General features: G+C 47.0%; 1 protein-coding gene across 1 annotated transcript in view; it reads left to right on the forward strand.

Moving 5' to 3' along the window:
* LOC137357415 (prostaglandin F2 receptor negative regulator-like) overlaps window positions 1-21,409 on the forward strand; it is a 40,769-nt gene that overhangs the window by 10,188 nt on the left and 9,172 nt on the right. The window contains exons 4-7 of the mRNA XM_068023761.1: window positions 13,069-13,437; window positions 14,989-15,354; window positions 16,815-17,180; window positions 19,965-20,081. Of these exons, the coding sequence (XP_067879862.1) occupies window positions 13,069-13,437; window positions 14,989-15,354; window positions 16,815-17,180; window positions 19,965-20,081 (1,218 nt within the window). The remainder of the gene's footprint in view (window positions 1-13,068; window positions 13,438-14,988; window positions 15,355-16,814; window positions 17,181-19,964; window positions 20,082-21,409) is intronic.

The following is a 21,409-nucleotide window of genomic DNA, read 5'->3' on the forward strand; positions in this document are numbered from 1 at the left end:
TATGGACTTGAAGCTCCCCAGTGTCCTCCTGATCAGCATCTGGCTGTTTTTAATTCAAGGTACGTGAGTAGAACATCAACAGAGCAGATCCTCTGCTGTATTCTACACCTGACTATCTGACTGTCCAACCATCCATTTCCATCTATCCACCCATCCATCCATCCATTCCTCTGTGCATGCGTCCATCCATCTATCTATCTATCTATCTATCTATCTATCTATCTATCTATCTATCTATCTATCTATCTTCAAAAGTACTTCATTGGGTGCAAAGCACTTTAGGAAACCCTGAAGTTGTGAAAGGTATTATATAAAGACAAGTCTTTGTTTTTCTGTTGCTCTATATATTTTACACTATATCTATCTCTCTATCAGATATCCATCTATCCAGATTTCTTGAATGTTCCATCTCTGTATCTATCACTGTATCTATCTCTCTCTCTTTTATATATATATATATTGATATATGTCTGGTGATCTCTCTCTCTCTCTATTTGTATATATATCTATCTCGCTGTCCATCTCTTTTTCTCTCTCTCACTATTTCCCACACATCTGTTTCTCCTTTCTGTGTCCCTATTTTATGCTCTGTTTGCGATCTCTTCACACAATTCTCCATAATTCGAAGACTTCATGCAAGTGAAGATTGTGGAACAAGTAACTTATTTTCGAAGCATTTAAAAATGAGATGTATAAAGCGGAATGTCTCCTCGGTGTCTAAGGGAAGAGGGTTCTCGGGAAACTCCCTGCCTCTCCTGTGCTACATTAACATATAACAAGGACTGCCTGGGAAAATTCTCCTCCAGCCTCCAGGTTTCATGGCACTGATGACATCCTTAGTCATGCAATCAGGTTCAAAAATACGTCCTGGGCTTCAATGAGTAAGCAGCGATAAAGGAAACGCAAAAGTATTTAGCTGTTTTTCTAACAGGTGATATATCTGTCCTGGGAGTGTTTGATGGGGACAGTGGCCTCCTTGTCTCGGGAGACAATGGGTAAGCGTCTGGAGGTGGTCAGTGGTTTGTGGAGCAGCGCCTGGAGTGGCTATAAAGGCCAATTCTAGACTGACAGACTCTTCCACAGGTGCTGCAGAAAAAATTAGTTGTCGGGGCTGTTACACAGTTGGCTCTCTCCTTGCGCTTCTGTCTTTTTTCCTGCCAACTGCTAAGTCTCTTCGACTCGCCACACTTTAGCCCCGCCTTTATGGCTGCCCGCCAGCTCTGGCGATCGCTGGCAACTGACTCCCACGACTTGTGATCAATGTCACAGGACTTCATGTCGCATTTGCAGACGTCTTTAAAGTGGAGACATGGACGGCCGGTGGGTCTGATACCAGTGGCGAGCTCGCTGTACAATGTGTCCTTGGGGATCCTGCCATCTTCCATACGGCTCACATGGCCAAGCCATCTCAAGCGCCGCTGACTCAGTAGGGTGTATAAGCTGGGGATGTAGGCCGCCTCGAGGATTTCTGTGTTGGAGATATGGTCCTGCCACCTGATGCGAAGGATTCTCCGGAGGCAGCGAAGATGGAATGAATTGAGATGTCGCTCTTGGCTGACATACGTTGACCAGGCCTCGCTGCCGTATAGCAAGGTACTGAGGACACAGGACTCGGACACTCGGACTTTTGTGTTCCGTGTCAGTGCGCCATTTTCCCACACTCTCTTGGCCAGTCTGGACGTAGCAGTGGAAGCCTTTCCCATGCGCTTGTTGATTTCTGCATCGAGAGACAGGTTACTGGTGATAGTTGAGCCTAGGTAGGTGAACTCTTGAACCACTTCCAGAGCGTAGTTGCCGATATTGATGGATGGAGCATTTCTGACATCCTGTCCCATGATGTTCGTTTTCTTGAGGCTGATGGTTAGGCCAAATTCGTTGCTGGCAGCCACAATCCTGTCGATGAGTCTCTGCAGACACTCTTCAGTGTGAGATGTTAATGCAGCATCGTCAGCAAAGAGGAGTTCCCTGATGAGGACTTTCCGTACTTTGGTCTTCTCTCTTAGACGGGCAAGGTTGAACAACCTGCCACCTGATCTTGTGTGGAGGAAAATTCCTTCTTCTGAAGACTTGAACGTGTGTGAGAGCAGCAGGGAGAAGGAAATCCCAAACAGTGTGGGTGCGAGAACACAGCCCTGTTTCACGCCACTCAGGATCGGAAAGGGGTCTGATGAGGCGCCGCTGTGCTGAATTGTGCCTTTCATATTGTCATGGAATGAGGTGATGATACTTAGTAGCTTTGGTGGATATCCGATCTTTGCTAGTAGTCTGAAGAGACCACGTCTGCTGATGAGGTCAAAGGCTTTGGTAAGATCAATGGAAGCAATGTAGAGGGGCATCTGTTGTTCACGGCATTTCTCCTGTAGCTGACGAAGGGAGAACAGCCTGTCAATGGTCGATCTCTCTGCTCGAAAGCCACACTGTGCCTCAGGGTAGACGCACTCGGCCAGATTCTGGAGCCTGTTTAAAGCGACTTGAGCGAAGACTTTCCCCACTATGCTGAGCAGGGAGATTCCACGGTAGTTGTTGCAGTCACCGCGGTCACCTTTGTTTTTAAAGAGGGTGATGATATTGGCATCGCGCATGTCCTGTGGTACTGCTCCCTCGTCCCAGCACAGGCAAAGCAGTTCGTAGAGTGCTGAGAGTATGGCAGGCTTAGCACTCTTGATTATTTCAGGGGTAATGCCGTCCTTCCCAGGGGCTTTTCCACTGGCTAGAGAATCAATGGCATTACTGAGTTCCGATTTTGTTGGCTGTTCGTCCAGCTCATCCATGACTGGCAGAGACTGGGCTGCATTAAGGGCGGTCTCAGTGACAACATTCTCCCTGGAGTACAGTTCTAGGTAGTGTTCCACCCAGCGGTCCATTTGCTTGCGTTGGTCAGTGATTGTGTCCCCTGATTTAGATTTGAGGGGGGGGGCGATCATCTTGATGGTTGGCCCAAGAGCTCTCTTAATGCCATCATACATTCCTCTGATGTTTCCGGTGTCTGAGGCCAGCCTGAATATGACTGCATAGGTGTTGCCAGTGGTCATTTGCGCAGCGCCTGGCTGTTCTTTGTGCAGCGCTTCTGGCTGCTTTAAGTGCTACGGATGTTAACTCGCTGGGGGGCTTTCTTGTAGTTCAGCAGTGCAATGCGCTTAGCGGCTATGACAGGTTCCAGCTCTTCAAAATGAGATTGAAATCAGTCTGCTTTCCGCTTCACACGTTTGCCGTAGGTGGTCATGGCTGACTGATAGATGGCGTCTCTGATGGGGACAGTGTAGAGGGAGCTTTACTCTGTGTATAACCCATGCTGTAGCTGTATTGTAATGTATATATATAATCTATGCTGCTATATTGTAATGAATGCCTTTGCCCACTATGCCACCACTAGGTGGCGGTATTCTCACACGGGTACAAATGACTGAAATGTCTACGGTGACTGAGGCAGCTGCCAGTAATAAAGATGGCGCTGCTTATTTTGGCACAAAAGGCCCTTTTCCCCCTATAGCCAGTTCTCTTGGCTCCCCCGGCATTCGCCGTGGGGCCCCCTGCTCGCTGCGCCCTCGGTGCTCGCCGCTGGCCCCACCGCCACCTCTGCCCGCTCGCTCTCCCCGTTGTGGCATCAGTACGCGGTGACGCCGATGCGCATGTGCGGATTAACACAGGCAGGAGCACACGAGCAATCAGCAGCATTGTGCAAGCTGCTTCAAAGGCCAACACAAGCCACCAGTAGCTCGTGATCAACGTGTTGGCGGCCCCTAGTTAAGCCCATTCGGTCCCTCGAGCCGGCTCCACCATTCAGTAAGATCATGGGTTGATCTGATCATGGCCTTAACTCACTTTCCTGCCTGCCCCCCCCATAACACTTGACTCCCTTGTAGATCAACAATCACAGCCTTGAATATATTCAATGACCCAGCCTCTACTGCTCTAACTTGAAACTGTGCCCCCTCGTTCTAGATTGCCCCACGAGGGGAAACATCCTCTCAGCACCCACCCTGTCAAGCCCTGTCAGACTCTTACGCTTCGATAAGATCACCTCTCGTTCTTCTCAACTCAATGAGTATAGGCCCAACCTGCTCAACCTTTCCTCAATAAGACAACTCTTTCATCCTGAGAGTTATAGGAGGGGATTTGATGCATAAATGCAGGGAAGCTGTTTTTACTGCAGGAGCCAGGCAACCTGAAGACACAAATTTATGACAATTGGCAAAAGAACTGGGGTGGGGGGGGGGGGTTCGAGATGAGGGGAATTTTTTTTTACGCAGCGAGTTTTTGTGATCTGGAATGCACTGACTGAAAGGGCGGTGGAAGCAGATTCAAAAGGGGAATTGGATAAATACTTGAAGGAGGAAAAAAACTGCAGGGCTATCGGGAAAGAGCAAGGGGGGGCTCATTGGATAGCTCTTTCAAGGAGCCAGTATGGGTGGGATGGGCTGAATGGCCTCCTTCTGTTGCTTATGATTCAAGGATAAATGCTGAGTGACAAGAGACGCTGGTGAATGAGCCCCAGTAACAGAGTTGAGGTGACTAAATAATTGGACACAGCTTCTACTCCAATCCTTTCTTAACTCTTCAATGATTAATCTCGATGGATTGAGCCTTGAGCCAGGACAATACAGAATAGTTGTTTGGTAGTACAGAACTTGAGAATTGCTGAAAACAGAAACACTTTGTCGAAACTTTTTGTCTTGCACTCATCAGGACAATTCACTGGAATACCAATGTAAGGGAAAGCAACAAAGTTATACTGTACGAGAAGAGAGTGCTGATTTGTTGGCAAGTGGGCTCTGATTGGTAGAGACGTTGCCATGGGGAATGTACAAGTTTATGGTGACTGACAGTTAACTGCCAAGCTTGTTTGAAATTTAAACCATGCAGCTGACCCTTCCATTGCTCGCAACAGGCAAGGTACAGGCCGTACCCAACCAGACCGTGCTTGCAAAATGCAAAACGACAGTGTCCAACATTAGATGTGATCCCGCGAATGGACATTTGCTAAATAATCCTCAGTGTGCTCAGAATCACGCTGACAACCAACTGAAGATTGTCAGTCGGACTTGCAGTGTGGCGCATTTGCGCGTACTGGAAGTTACACATATTAATACGCAGGGCCCTGTTCTTTTCAGACAGAAACAACATGTACACACATTGCGCCTGTTTCAGCTGAACAAAATAAGTGGCAGCCAATCGCTGGTTCATTCCTCAGAGCAATGCCTTGACCAATCAAAGTCAAGCTGCCTGGTTTAAACGTCAAACAAGCTTGGCAGTTAACTGTCAGTCACCATAAACCGCTGCATTCTCCATGGCAACGCCTCTACCAATCAGAGTTCACTTGCCAACCAATCAGCACTCTCTTCTCATACAGTGTAAATTTGTTGCTTTCCCTTACATTGGTATTCTTGCGAATTGTCCTGATGAGTGTAGGATGAAAAGCTGCAACAAAATGTTTCTGTTTTCAGCATTACACAATCGAGAATCTCAGAGTGATGGTGCGCTGTTAATAACACACAACAATCATTTGATATCAGTTTACATCCACTGAGGAAATCTCAGACAATGAAGAACTGGTAGGTAGCATCACGGTTGAAACTCCTCTTGTTCTCCTCCCCTGGAATTCCTGGGGTTCAGGTGCATTTGGCCTTGTTGGTTTATAGCCGTGACCAAATGGTCCAGCCTAGGCATGATGGGTTGAATAGCCTCCTTCTGTGCTTTGTCATTCCCTGGTTCTATAAAAACGTAGGATTTAACAGGACAAAACTTGTTTCAGGATTATTTTAATGAAATCCAGTCCAGCTTCAAACCAAATGGTACCAAATGGCCTACAGTCCAGAGTCACATCAAAACAAAAAAAAAGGGCCTGCATTTATATAGTGCCTTTCAGAACATCCCAAAGTGCTTCACAGCAAATTAAATACTTTAGAAGTGTAGTCTCCATTGCAATGTAGGAAACGTGCCAGCCAATTTGTGCACAGCAAGCTCCCACACACAGCAATGTGATAATGACCAGATAAGCTGTTTATTTTTTCTTCAACAATGTTGATTGAGGAATAAACATTGGCCCGGGACGTCTACCCCACTCTTCCATCCAAATAGTGGCCATGGGATCTTCGCCATCCACCTGAGAGGGTAGGCAGGGCCTTAGTCTAGCATCGCATCCAAAAGTCAGCACCTCTGACAGTGCTGCACGCCCACAGACATCCAAGGTTTTGTACTGAACTCCCTGGAATAGGGTGTGAGCCCACAGCCTTCTGACTCAGAGACAAGTTTGCGATCCACTGGGCCACAGCTGGAGGGGACTTTAGAGATGAGCGAGGAAAGCACAATGAGCACTGACTATAATGTCGTTGATAAAATAAAATGAGAACTAAGCATGTGAGAGAGACAGAGAGAGAAAGGTTGGAGGAGGATCGGAAGAGAAGCGTTTCCTTAATGCTTCCCCAGAAGATAGAGACAGTTTGAAGAGACTTCTCAGATTTGGAAGCAGTCTTCAAGTCTTCGATGGACTGATCTGCTTAAGAGTTGAGAATTCCTCCTAATGATATATTGCGTTGCTCCACTCCCTCGCTCCGAAGACCTTTAACACTCAACTGAGCTCCTCGCTTGGTTCTACGTTAATTCCTAACAAAATAAACTCAAAGCAAATGATAATTACGAACATACGAATTAGGAGCAGGAGCAGGCCACTCGGCCCCTCAAACCTGCTCTGCCATTCAACAAGATCGCGGCTGATCTGATTGCAACCTCAACTCCACATTCCCACCTACCCCCGATAACCTTTCACCCCCTCGCTTATCAAGAATCTATCTACCTCTGCCTTAAAAATATTCAAAGACTCTGCTTCCACTGCCTTTTGAGGAAGAGAATTCCAAAGACTCACGACCCTCTGATAGAAAAAATTTCTCCTCATCTCTGTCTTAAATGGGCGACCCCTTATTTTTAAACAGTGACCCCTCATTCTAGATTCTCCCACAAAGGGAAACATCCTTTCCACATCCACCCTGTCAAGACCCCTCAGAATCTTATATGTTTCAATCAAGTCGCCTCTTACTCTTCTAAACTCCAGCGGATACAAGCCTAGCCTGACCAACCCTTCCTCATAAGACAACCCGCACATTCCAAGTATTAGTCTAGTAAACCTTCTCTGAACTGCTTTCAATGCATTTACATCCTTCCTTGAATAAGGAGACCATTACTGTACACAGCACTCCAGATGTGGTCTCACCAATGTCCCGTATAACTGAAGCATAATCTCCCTACTTTTGTATTCAATTGCAATAAATGATAACATTCTATGAGCTTTCCTAATTACATACTGTACCTGCGTACGAACCTTTTGCGATTCATGCACTAGGAATAATTATGGATGAGCGAGGCCATTCAGCCCATCTGAACTCATTCCATCCAGAGAGGCACTGATCTGGAACATGCTGCCTGTAGGGGCGGTGGAAGTAGGTTCAATAGTAACTTTCAAAAGGGATAAATACTGGAAGATTTTAAAAAATGGCAGGGCAGTGGGGAAAGATCAAGGGGGTGGGATTATTTAGATCACTCTTCCAAAGAGCCATCACAGGCACGATGGGTTGAAAGGCCTCCTTCCCTCCTGTGACTTTCGATGATTCTATTAGCCCCCACAATCCCACCCTGTCATTATCGCCTCCAAATAGCCCATCAATGATTGCAGGATTTTGGACTGACCTACTCTATCTAGCAATTCATTCCAAATATTGGATCATTCTTTGTGTGAAGACCTTCCTCAGATCAGTTCCAAATTTGCCTCTCACCAACCTGGACCCGTGCTCCCCTGTTCTACTCTGGCAATTTCCTGTGAGGTGTCATGTAGCTACCAGGAAGGCAGAGAGGGGATCTAGATGACTCTTGGGTCTCTTTTCCAATTCTATCCAGAAATTTCCGAAGTAATTTTCTGGATGAAATCGTTTCCTGCCCATTGCGATCTACGTCCCTCGATAAGGTCATCTCCCTCCAGAGCCTCAAAGCCCAAGACTCCCCAGTCTTTCCTCATCCGACCCCTAACACTGGGGATTCACCTTTTAAAATCCTCATCCTGGTTTCTCAAATCCCTCCAGGGTCTTGTCCTCCCTCCCTCTCTCTGTAACCTCCTCCACAACCCTCCGAGATCTCTGCCCTCCTCTAATTCCGGCCTCTTGAGCATCCCCCGATTTCCATCGCTCCACCATTGGCGGCCGTGCCTTCAGCTGCCCGGGGCCCCGAGCTCTGGAATTCCCTCCCTAAACCTCTCCGCCTCTCTCTCTCTCCTCCTTAAAACCTACCTCTTTGACCGAGCTTTCGGTCACCTGTCCTAATATCTCCTCACGTGGCTTGGTGTCAGATTTTTGTTTGTGAAGCGCCTTGGGACATTTAGGGTGCGGTAGAAATGTAGATTGCTGTTGTTGCCATGTACTGCAAAAATTATCTTGAGGAACCAGCTGAAGTTATAGTCAGCTGCAAGATTTGTGGTTTCGGAGATGCCTTATTTTGCATTGTAATTTATTTGACTCACAACAGTGTCTTTTTCTGAGTGTCTGCTTATACAGGTCTCACTGTCCTTTATATTCCTGCACTAATTTCATCTGTTATTAATTTACAGCCCCCAACATTGTTCTGTGAGCCACATACTATAGTTCCTGGGCTACCCCCCTTCGATTCCGCTGCCCCCCTTTTGAGTTTTGTACCATTCACAAGTACTATACTTAAGACTTCCCTCTGTGATGTGAGGCAATGCATAACCCACTTAACAAGTGACAGGAAGCCTGAGGTTTCGAAGCTTGACGTATCGATCACAAGCTAAGCCCTCTCTACAGAGAAAAAGCTCAAGTCTGGGACACTGTCTGTGAGTTATTTAGAAACAGTGACCATGGATAACGGAAAGGACACGGGGATGAAGCAAGCCAGCACTTAACAGGAGCTCTTTAAATACCATATGACATTGTCACGATTATTAGTGTCAGAATTAATGGTGTCAACCAGTCAGTTGCCCATTGAACAAATGAACATACAAATTAGGAGCAGAGCGAGGCCATTCAGCCCCTCGAGCCTGCTCCGCCAATCAATGACATCATAGCTGATCAATTTGTGTCTCAAATTCCACACTCCCATCTACTCCCAACAACCTTTGATTTTCTTGCCTAACAAGAATATATCTAATATAAAAGCAAAATACTGCGGATGCTGGAAATCTGAAACAAAAACAAGAAATGCTGGATTCACTCAGCAGGTCTGGCAGCATCTGTGGAAAGAGAAGCAGAGTTAACGTTTCGGGTCAGCGACCCTTCTTTGGAACTGACAAATATTAGAAAAGTCACAGATTATAAACAAATGAGGTGGGGGTTGGGCAAGAGATAACAAAGGAGAAGGTGCAGATTGGACCAGGCCACATAGCTGACCAAAAGGTCACGGAGCAAAGGCAAACAATATGTTAATGGTGTGTTGAAAGACAAAGCATTAGTACAGATTAGGTGTGAATATACTGAATATTGAACAGCAGCAAGTGCAAACCTGAAGAAAAACAACCTGAAAAAAACAGTGGGTAAGCAAACTGAACAAACTAAGATGAAGTGAAATAAATGCAAAAAAAGGATTGTAAAAAATGTAAAAAGGAATGTAAAAGAAAAAGGAAGAAAAAATAACAAAAAATGACTAAAAATGAAAGTAAAGTGGGGGGCTGTCATGCTCTGAAATTATTGAACTCAATGTTCAGTCCGGCAGGCTGTAGTGTGCCTAATCGGTAGATGAGATGCTGTTCCTCGAGCTTGCGTTGATGTTCAGTGGAACACTGCAGCAATCCCAGGACAGAGATGTGAGCATGAGAGCAGGGGGGGAGTGTTGAAATGGCAAGCAACCGGAAGCTCAGGGTCCTGCTTGCGGACTGAGCGGAGATGTTCCGCAAAGCGGTCACCCAGTCTGCGCTTGGTCTCCCCAATGTAGAGGAGACCACACTGCGAGCAGCGAATACAGTATACTACATTGAAAGAAGTACAAGTAAATCGCTGCCTTAAAAATATTTAATGACCCCGCCTCCACCACCTTCTGAAGCAGAGAGTTCCAAAGTCGCACAACCCTCTGAGAGAAAAAATTTCTCCTCATCTCAGTCCTAAATGTCCGACCCCTAATTTTAAAACCGTTCCCCCTAGTTCTGGACTCACCCACAAGAGGAAACATTCTTTCCACATCCACCTTGTCAGTGAGGGGACACACTGAGAGGAGATATTTTCCAGAGTGAAGTTGGAAATTTGCTGCACGTGGTAAATTCTCATAAGCTTTTTTCAAGCTTAAATTTTAGATTAAGAATCCGGCTTTAAAATCTCCTGGTTGGGTAAATAGCCTTGTTAAACAAGAAGCAGCCAGCAGTGACAGTTATCTGTCAATCAGCTGAAAGTAGTTTGGTTCAATAGGTGCTAATTATTGTAGCAGAAAGCTGAGCTAGTGAGTCATCAGAATCTCTATACAAAGATAGCTCCAAGAATGTGCGTGAATTGCCCAGGTTACTCAACCCAATTTAAACTATTATCAAATCGTGTTTGAGCAAAGTCTGGGTGCATACAGAGAGAGGCTAGGTGGAGACAGATAGGGTTTGGGCTGAAACGGGCAGAGACTGGGCAAAGACAGGCAGGTGGACACTCAGGGGGACTGGGTGGGATATTAAAGCATGTGGAAGGGGCAGGAGACAGAGATTCGACTGGGTCGTTCACATGGAGGGAAACAGCAGCACGGACTTGATGGCACAAATAGCCTGACTCTGTACTCAGCCATTAGGGGAGATGGTGGTGTAGTGGTAATGTTACTGCATTAGTAATTTAGAGGCCCAGGTTAATGCCCTGGGGACACAGGTTCTGACCGACACTGGATCCCAGTTGAGCCACATCTTAAATTTAAAAATTCTCATGCTGATGTTCAAATCCCTCCATGTCTTCTCCCCTCCCTATCTCTGTAACCTCCTCCAGCTCCACAACCCTCCGAGATCTCTGCGCTCCTCCAATTCTGGCCTCTTGCACATCCCCGATTTTAATTGCTGCACGGCTGGCTGTCGTGCGTTGAGTTTCCTGGGCACTAAGCTCTGGGATTCTCTCCCTGACCCTCTCCGCCTCTCACTTCTCCTTTAAGATGCTGCTCTTTGAACAATTTTTTGGTCGTGTCTCCTGTAAGACTTATATGGTAAGGTGTACAATTTTGTTGATAATTGCTCCTGTAAAGCACTACATAAAGGCACTACATAAATGCAAGATGTTGTGATACATACAGCAGCCTCAGTGCGCTGCCCCAGGAAACCTCCCGACACCAGATGTGTGATGAGTATTTTAAGGAAGTAAATGTGGTTTACAACTGCCACTGCAGGAGCAGTTATATTGTGGTCAGATGTGGACAGGGAAACATAAAGAATTCTCACCCAAGTAAAGGCAACATAAATCAGCCTTTGTCCATGATGCTGAAAGCCCTCAATCCTCTCTGTACCTGGACATGCTGCATTACTCTACTTGCTACAGGTAAGGTGGGTTCGGCCGTGATCCCTACTGCTATTTAAAATTCTCCATTTGCACCGTCTAGAGAGCCAGCCTGTGAACAGCGGTGATTCAAGATTCAGGAGATTAACTCAGGAGAGTTTAGAAACCTTCCTGGTGATCAGAATAGTCTATAGGGATGTGGGTCTCAAAGGGGCACAGTGATCGTCAGAAACTGGTGGGGAGTGAGCACAGAGAAGGGAGCAAGAGAAAGAGATAGGGGAAGAGAATGAGAGGGAAGGAGAGAGGGAACGCAGAGAAAGAGAGAGGAAGGAGGAAAGGGAAAGAAGGGAGACAGTGAAAGAGAGTAGAGAACAAAAGAGAAAGACAGTGAAAGAGAGAAGAGACAGCCAACGACAGAGAAGAGAGAGAGAAACAGACCAATTGGGAACAAGACAGAAAGAGGAAAGTGAGAGAGAGAGACACACACACAAATGAAAGAGCAAGTTCCCTCAATGACAGCACAGAGAACAGTTTGTTATCTTTAGGGCTGTCACTGAGTTGCTTTGTAGAATAGAACAGAGCTTCCATTTGGATGGTAAAGGTTTCTTCGGAGAAGGGCTGGGTAGCAATCTATGGAAGGAATGCACTTGGCCTGACGTACAGTCTGGGCTGAGTGTTTCCAACTCTTGAATAGGTTCTTGTTAACACTTAATAATTACAGGGCAAGGAGCAAGCCACTTCTGTGGTAGTGTTCCTGTCTGTGCATCGGAAGGCAACAAGTTTGAGCCCTAGTCCAGACAATACTGGAAGATGAAGACTAGAATAGAGTCCCTGAAACTCAATGGGTGCGGATCTACTGATTGGTTGCCTTGTGACATTTTCCATCATATGTCATAGAATCTGTATAAAGACACAATGTTGCTGCTACTGTGTTTCATATGCCCTGCATTTTTGCTTCTGTATATAATTGAAGTGTAAATAAATTTAATTAGTTTTACTTAACCTGTATGGTTATGCTATTCCTCATCATTGAACAACAAAATTTTGTATTTATGAAGCATCTCTAACAGAATAAAACATCCCAAGGCGCTTCACAGGAGCGTTATGAAACAAGATATGACATCAAGCTACATAAGGAGATATTAGGTCAAATAGTCAAAAGCTTGGTCAAAGAGGTAGGTTTTAAGGACTGTCTGAAGAAGGCACAGGCACCAATGGTGGAGCAATTAAAATCCCAGCGAGGAGGAGAGGGTGGTTCACTGGATTGTGCTCAGAGACTAATAATCTGGCTCATTTTACTCGTTGAAGGATTAAGAACTCTGAGCATAATTGTCATCTCAGTGCCCCTCCCACTCTCCCCAGTGCCTGCCCTCTCTGCCCTCCTGCATTTCCTGAGATTGGGTTACTCGGTACCAAACGGCCCTAATCTGGAAGCCTCTGGTTTGCATGTCTCAGTATCACACAAGGTTATTGGTTCTCCTCTGGTATTTGATTAGTCAGTGGTGGTAATATCTCCCAGAGCCGTTAACAGTTCTTAACTCCAGATCAGTGTTCACTCATGTTAGTTAAGTCAGTTCCACATTCTTTGACCTGGCACTTTAATGAGTCTTGTGTCCCTTTTATCCAGCATTGGGAGGGATGAAAAGCAAGGTCTCCCAGTCCCCGTCCTCTCTCTGGGTAACAGAAGGCGAGGCCGTCAATCTGATCTGCACCTTACAGACAGCAATCACAGACACGAAGGAACTCAGCTTCTGCTGGACCTGGGATCGTACTGAGGTCATCTGTCCTGCAGAAGTCAATTTTTCTGAATCATCGCCGTGTGATAGTCCTGATCCAAGAGTCTTCATCATCGCTCATTTAGCAAATAAATCCTCCGTCCTAACCATCACCCGAACATATCTAAACTATAGTGGCATCTACAGGTGTCAGGTCACGATTTTGAATCCCATCCCGATTGAGACATTTCATAGCAATGGCTCTGTTGTGTTGGTACAAGGTGGGTACTGTTTAAGTTATATCTCCATTCTTTATCTTGCTTTTCAAAATAAAATGTCACTTTTTATTCAGTACTAAACTGTATCTGCCACATATCTGCCCATTTTCCCCATGTCTGTTCATGTCCTCTGGTTGTTTCTTCCTGATAGTTTGCAAGTTGTGTTTAAGGCCCAACTACTGCCTGGCTTCAGGTGGTGGGAGGGGTCTGGGAGGGGGGAGGTTGGTGGTTAGGGGAGGGAGATGGTTTAGGGAGCTGTCCCATCCACTCCCAGCTACCTGCACCACTTCAGACAGAAGAGAAGGAGAAGGTTCCCTCATTGGCAAGATAGAGTACAGTTTTATATAGTATTCACAGCAGAGAAACAGGCCATTCGGCCCAGCAGGTCCATGCTGGTGTTTATGCTCAACACCAACATCTTGCCACCCGTCTCCATCTTAGTCCATCAGCATTTCCTTCTTTTTCTTTCTCCCTCATGTGTTTATCCAGCTTCTCCTTAAATGTATTTACACTATTCACCTCAACCACTCCTTGTGGTAGCCAAAGTCAGTGGTGATCCCGTCTCCATCTGACCTGGGAAACCGGACCGCATTTTACAGTCCCCAGGCCTTTCATTGGTCTGATGCGGGACTTCCATCTCATTGAGGAAGGATGTCCCACCAAATGGAGCTGCCGGCCAATCAGCGGCCGGCAGCTCTTAATCCCAGCAATTCCACCGGGAATGGTGGCCACTGCTGGGACAGCAACCCAGCATCAACAAGAAAAGGAAGGTCGCCATGGGAAAAGGTGAGCTTTTGGGGCCTCGTCGGGGATAATCGGTTGGGCCCTGGGGAGGCAAGGGTGGTTGATTGGGGAAACGGGGGGCATGTTGGGTGCTGAGGGTGGTTGGGGCATTAGGAGAGGCCCTCTGTCATGCACAGGGTGCCTGACTAGGTGCCCCCCCCCACCACCACACCACCCCCAGGCCGTCAGAAAGCTGCCTGCTTTTGTCAGGCGGCTTTTCTCAGGCCTGGCCACCCAACCGGCCAAGGGTAAAATCTGCAATGTGGCGGGCGGAGACCCTTAAGTGGCTGTTAACCGGCCACTTAAGAGCCGTGATTGGCCTTGGGCAGCAGGCCATTTTGTGCTGCTGCAGCCCCGCAGAAATTGCGGTGGAGGCGGGAGCGGATTGGGAAGGGCCTTCTGAGCCTCCTATTCCATTTTACGCACGCCCTCCCCCCCATCCCCCCGCCACCAAACCGCTCTTTGGGGAGGGCGGAATTTCCGGCCATAATCTTAAAGACCTCGATCAAGCTCACCCTCAGCCTTCTCGTTTCCAGAGGAACCAGCCTCGGCCTATTCAATATTTCCTGATAGGTGTAACCCAGAGTCCGCTGGAAGCTGGGTTTATATTCTGTGGGACCCCACCATAGTGACTCTTCCCTTCTCCGTGGCTCCGGAATTTTTTGTGCGGGATTGAATTGCCTTCTTCAAAATTGTTTGAATGTTTGTTCATTCTGAAATGCTGGCTACCCCCAGTAACCATTCCCTGAGTCTTGTGTCCCTTTTATCCAGCGCCCGGACAGATGGTAAGCAACGTCTCCCAGTCCCCCTCCTCTCTCTCGGTAGCAGAAGGAGAAGCCGTCACTCTGAACTGCACCTTACGGACAGCAGCCATAGACCCAGAAGTGCTCAACTTCACCTGGACCTGGGAGAGGACTGAGGCGTCCTGCCATGTAGAGGCCAGTGTTTCTGAATCGCTGCAGTGTCATGCCCCTGATCCGAGAGTCTCCATCACAGCTCATTTACCAACGAAATCTTCAGTCTTAAGGATCAGCCAATCAGCTCTGAAGGACAGTGGTACCTATCAGTGTCACGTTATGATCCTCAAACCTCTGCTCGGGAAATTTCATGGCAATGTCTCTGTGGTGCTGGTACAGGGTAGGTACCCCGTCAGGTATATCTTCATTCTTTATTGTCTTTCTAAAAATGTATTGGCACATTTTTCTGCATTAAACTGTAGCTGCCACTTATCTGCCCATTTCTTGCATGCCTTTTTAATATCCTCTTCCTGATTGTTTGCAAGTTAGATTTTCGATCCAGCTACTGCCCGATTTCAGGTTGCAATGTGGTTGTGAGGTTGGGGGTGTCAGGGTGTCAGGTTGAGGGAGGGCACTTAGAGGAGGAAGATGGTTTAGAACGCTATCCCACCCACTCTCAGCCAACTGCCCCACTTCTAGATGAAGAGAAAGAGAAAGTGCAGTCCGTGAAAGTTGGATATATGTCGGGCTATCACTGAGTCTCTTGGTTGATTTTGGGAAAGGCTGGAGAGTAACCAGTAGAGGAATGGGTTTGACTTGACTGAAGGCCTATTCAGATTGCTGCCAACTCTCTGTTTTATTCTTTCATAGGATGTGGGCGTCGCTGGTAAGACCAGCATTTGTTGCCCATTCCTAATTGCCCTTGAGAAGGTGGTGGCAAGCTGCATTCTTGAATGGCTGCAGTTCGTATGGTGTAGGTACTCCCACAGTGCTGTTCAGGAGGGAATTCCAGGAGTTTCACCCAGCAACAGGGAAGGAACGGTGATATAGTTCCAAGTCAGGATGGTGTGTGACTTGGAGGGGAACATGAAGGTGGTGGTGTTCCCATGCATCTGCTGCCCTTGTCCTTCTAGTTGGTAGAGGTCGCAGGTTTGGAAGGTGCTGTCGAAGGAGCCTTGATGTGTTGCTGCAGTGCATCTTGTAGATGTTACACACTGCTGCCACTGTGCGTCGGTGGTGGAGGGAGTGAATGTTTGTGGATCGGGTGCCAATCAAGCGGGCTGCTTTGTCCTGGACGGTGTCGAGCTTCTTGAGTGTTGTTGGAGCTGCACCCATCCAGGCAAGTGGAGAGTATTCCATCACATTCCTGACTTGTGCCTTGTAGATGGTGGACAGGCTTTGGGGAGTCAGGAGGTGAGTTACTCGCCGCAGGATTCCCAGCCTCTGACCTGCTCTTGTAGCCACAGTATTTATATGGCTGGTCCAGTTCAGTTTCTGGTCAATGGTAACCCCCAGGATGTTGAACTCTTGAACTGGTGGTTGTTATTGCTCAATTCATTGCTGGACAGGGAGTGAGCCTTCAGTCCAGTGGTGGGTGTGGACCCAATGGTGTCCCCACAACCCCCACCATCCTCCTAAAGTGTAGTTGGTGCTCTTTAGCATTGTTTGCAGCCCCTCTGAATATAAACCTGTGAGGAGGCAGTGGAATCCCAACATAGTGACTCTTCCCTTCGCTGTGACTCAGGAAGCTTACGTTTGAGACTGATTTTCCCTCTTCATTGTTGTTTGAATGTTTGTTCATTCTGAAGTGGTGGCTACCCCCAGTAACCATTCCCTGAGTCTTGTGTCCCTTTTATCCAGCGCCCGGACGGATGGTAAGCAACGTCTCCCAGTCCCCCTCATCTCTCGCGGTAGCGGAAGGAGAAGTCATCACTCTGAACTGCACCTTATGGACAGCAGCCATGGTCCCAAAACAGCTCAACTTCACCTGGACCTGGGAGAGGACTGAGGTGTCCTGCCATGTAGAGGCCAATGTTTCTGAATCGTCACAGTGCGATAGTCCTGATTCAAGAGTCTCCATCACAGCTCACTTAGCAACTAAATCATCAGTCTTAAAGATCAATCAATCAGCTCTGAAGGACAGTGATACCTATAGGTGTCAGGTTAAGATCCTCAAACCTCTCTCCAGAGCACTTCATGGAAATGGTTCTGTTCTGCTTGTACAGGGTAGGTACAGTTTAAAGTATATTTCCATTCACTATCTTTCTTACCAAATACAAAATTTTTCTGCATTAAACTGCATTTGCCACTGATCTGCCCATTTGCACCTTGCCTGTTTAAATCCTCTTGTCATCTCCTTCATTCTCTCTGACAATTTGCACGCTGTAATTTCCGCCCAATTGCTACCCGATGTCAGGTGGTGAGGGTGGGAGGGGGCATGGGGGATGGTTGAGGGAGGGATAAGAGTTCGGCTGCTGTCCCACCCACTCCCCGACATCTGCATCATGTAGGATTGCCAGCTGGACGTGACAGTAAACAGCGAACATGTTGCCCACATTTATGTCTCTACCAATGCCTCATCTTCCATCTCCTCTAATTTTCTCCTCCAATCACTGACGCAGTTTAGCCAGGGTGGTTCAGTTGGTAACATTCTTGTTTCTGAGTCACAAGGTTCTGGATTCAGGTCCAATGCTAGAACTTAAACACAAAAATCAAGACTGACACTGCAGTGCATTACTGCATTGTCAGTGTTGCTGTATTTTGGATGAGATGTTAAACTGAGGCCCCGTCTGCCCTCTCAGGTGGACATAAAAGATCCCATGGCTACTTTTTCGAAGAAGAGTAGGGGAGTTCTCCCCGGTGTCCTGGGGCCAATATTTACCCCTCAATCAACATCACCGAAACAGATTACCTGTTCATTATCACATTGCAGTTTGTGGGAGCTTGCTGTGTGCAAATTAGCTACCGGGTTTCCTACATTGCAACGGTGATGACTCTTCAAAAATATTTCATTGGCTGTAAAGCTCTTTGAGATGTCCGGTGTTCATGAAAGGCACTATATAAATGCAAGTCTTTCTTTCTCTAGTTTCTGGTAGGCTATGGAGATTCCACCTTCTACACCCCTCCCTTCACACTTCCAAGTTGACTGTCCCCAATCAGTTCATGTCCTTCTCGGATTCATTCATTTTATTTGCAATGAAGATCTCGAGTAATTTCCCTGTTGCTGACGTTATGTGGACCAGTCGATAACTGCCTGGTTAATTCCTTTCCTCCGAGCTTCAGAAAAGTGTAATATTTGTCACTCTGCAGTCCACAAATACCAGTCTCATCTTGGAAGACTTCAATCCGATGGACTCTTCCTACAAACCTCTTTGATACTCTGGGGCACAATCCATCTGAGATTCACAAGGAAGGTAGCAATACTGACTGGGCACAACTATCAGGAAGGACTGGAAAGGATGGGACTCTTTTCTCTAAAGTAGAGAACTTTCTCCTGAACTTTCTCCACTGGGTTTTATTAGTGACTGTCTTATATTAATGGCCTCTGGTTTTGGTCTCCCACACAAGTTGTTTGTATTTGTTCATAGGATGTGGGTGTCACTGGCTAGGCCAGCATTTATTGAAGGTGGTGGTGCGATGCATTCTTAAACCACTGCAGTCCCTGGGGTGGAAGTACACCCACAGTACTGGCGGTTCGATACGACTGAATCTCTTGCTAGGCCATTTCAGAGTCACATGTAGGTCAGACCAGGTAAGGACAGCAGATTTCCTTCCCTAAAGGACATTAGTGAACCAGATGGGTTTTTACAACAATCGACAATGGTTTCATGGTCACCACCAGACTCGCTTTTTAATTCCAGATTTATCAATTGAATTCAAATTTCACAATTTGTCATGGTGAGATTCGAACCCATGAGCATTAGAGCATTAGTCTGGGCGCTGGATTACTAGTCCAGTGACGTTGCCACTACGTCACCACCTCCCCCACGTCTTCTCTACATCGGCACTACCAAAGCCCATTGTGAGCTTAAAAAAAAAGCTTGTCTTTAAAAGTGGTCCGTATGGGCAGGGTTGAGTTGTAAGACTGCAGAAGCATGGATGTTGGAACTTAGAAATGTGGTGCCTGAGAGCTGGTCTTCGAGAGTTAGGCAAGGCAACAAACAACAGGGAAAAGAAAACTCTCAAACGTGTCTTCCAACTGAACTCCAACGTTTAGGCAAGGGGGTCGAAGTAGAAATAGGTGAGTCTGGGGCTGATGTCTCCCGAGCTTTGGTTCATTGTTGGAAGGGAGTGTGGGTAGGGAAATGAGTGTAAAACCCTCAGAGTAAATGAAGAGGCAGTTGGAATCAGTCTCAGGGACTGTGTGATTCTTTAGATCGAGGGGTTAATGGGCCTTGACCTCCCATCTTGGTCAACGTTTAGTTGGCTGGCTCCATGCAGAATCATAGAATGGTTCCAGCACAGAAAGGAGACCGTTCAGCCCGTCATCTCTGTGCCTGCTCTCTGCCGGTAGACTGCTGGTAGGAGCCCGCGAATTGGCCTCAGTGCCTCTAAAGGCGAGGGAAAGGAAGCAGACTTAACACTTGACCCCACTTGCGGTTGCTTATCTGGATTTGACCTGAGTGCTTTAGCTGCGACCCGGACAAGGTCAGGAGAGGAAGGGGCAAAACATCAAGGCGGAAGGGAAAGAAAGGGGACAGCGTTGACTGCCTGAAGATCGAACAGGCTCCATAGAAAACAAACCACACTGACCTCCCACCTCACCTCACCTCCCCCCACCCAGTCCCTTCTATTAGCAGGGAGCAAAATAAGTCAGGAGGAGAAATGGGAGAGTGTAACGAACCCAGACTAACCCTAACCCTAACGCAGCCCTGTCTCCTGATCCGCCTGTACCGCCTTCCCATTCCCAGGATCCATGAATAAAGCAACCCCTCTCTGCCTGGAGCTGACTGGGCTCCCAATACCACATGTTCATTTCACAAAGTACGGATAATGGAACTTCTCTTTCAGGGACAATCTTCTCACCACTTCCTGTCTTGTACCAGACAATAGCTGGAGTTTCTGTCATCCTGTTAATCTCCGCAGCGGCGTGTTTGATCCATTTCTTCATCAAGAGACATAAAAAGGGTAAATCGACACTCACTTTACTTACATTGCTGAGAATATTTTGCATTTTTTTAAAATATATCTTTTTGCAGTGAATTCTGTGCTCGTTAAAGGTGATGGATAGAGATGGTGGAACTGAATCTCATTCTCGATTCAACCACCCAGAGTCTGTCAGTTCAGTTACAGCACGGGGTTAGATACAGAGTAAAGCTCCCTCTACACTGTCCCCATCAAACACTCCCAGGACAGGTACAGCACGGGGGTTAGATACAGAGTAAAGCTCCCTCTCACACACTTCCAGGAACGGAAATTGCAGAGTGGGAGAGTCTATGATAGATTAACGTGTACATGGGGTATGGAAGGAGAGTAAGTGAGTGGGTAGAGCCCATGCTATGGCAGGATGGGCATGGGCTGTCGATCGGAGATAAAATGCGTGGGTTGTGCCCATGACAAGATAGGGGTACAGTGGAAGGAATGCGATTGGTGGGCCCATTTCCTCTTGCCACACGTTTATGGCCCGTGCGATACCCAACTCAGAGACCCTTCAGATGTAGTAATAACCCAGAGATCTATAATCCATGAGCTGTTCACAAGCTCTGATTCCTCAGGGCAGCCCATGGCAGACAGATTTCTTTGCTCATTGTGGTTGGTTGCTCACTTCCTGGTTACTGAGAGCTGGAAGCTCAGTTTCACTTCCTGTTCCGTTTTTCCTGCACTGCTCGGTCTCCAGATGTGTCCATCATTCCAGGAATTTGGGCTTTAAAATAGCGACAAGAAGATGACAGAGCTGAAATGCTTTCAGCTGCCTGGACTCTAAGCTTCAGAAATCCCCCCCATCAACCTCTCTGCCTCTCTCTCTGCCTCCTTTAATTCACTCCTTAAAACTGATGTCTTTGACCCAGCTCTTTGATCACCTGTCCTACTGTCACCGCAGTGTCAAATTTTGTCTGACTCATCTCACAGAAAAAATGTTGGAAACACTCAGCAGGCCTGGCAGCATTGGTGGAGAGAGAAACGGAGTTAACATTTCAGGTCGATGGCCTTTCATCAGAACTGGTAAAAAGTTCTAGATGTGACAGGTTTTAAGCAAGTACAGTGGGGCGGGGGCGGGGGGGGAATGCCGAGAGGGGAGGAAAGAATAAAAGGGAAGGTCTGTGATGGTGTGGCAGGTAGGAGAGATTAGATAACAAATGGGCTGATAGTGCGAGACAAAAGGAGATGTAATGGGACAAGTTAATAAGCAAAAGATGGGTCTAGCGGAGGTGTAAATGGCAACAGCAGAATCATTAGCAACAGATGCTGTCCAAAGAAAATGGGACCAGTGGTTACGATCTGAAAGTGTTCAACTC

The sequence above is a fragment of the Heterodontus francisci genome, chromosome 48, assembly GCF_036365525.1.
Source record: "Heterodontus francisci isolate sHetFra1 chromosome 48, sHetFra1.hap1, whole genome shotgun sequence".
NCBI lineage: Eukaryota > Metazoa > Chordata > Chondrichthyes > Heterodontiformes > Heterodontidae > Heterodontus > Heterodontus francisci.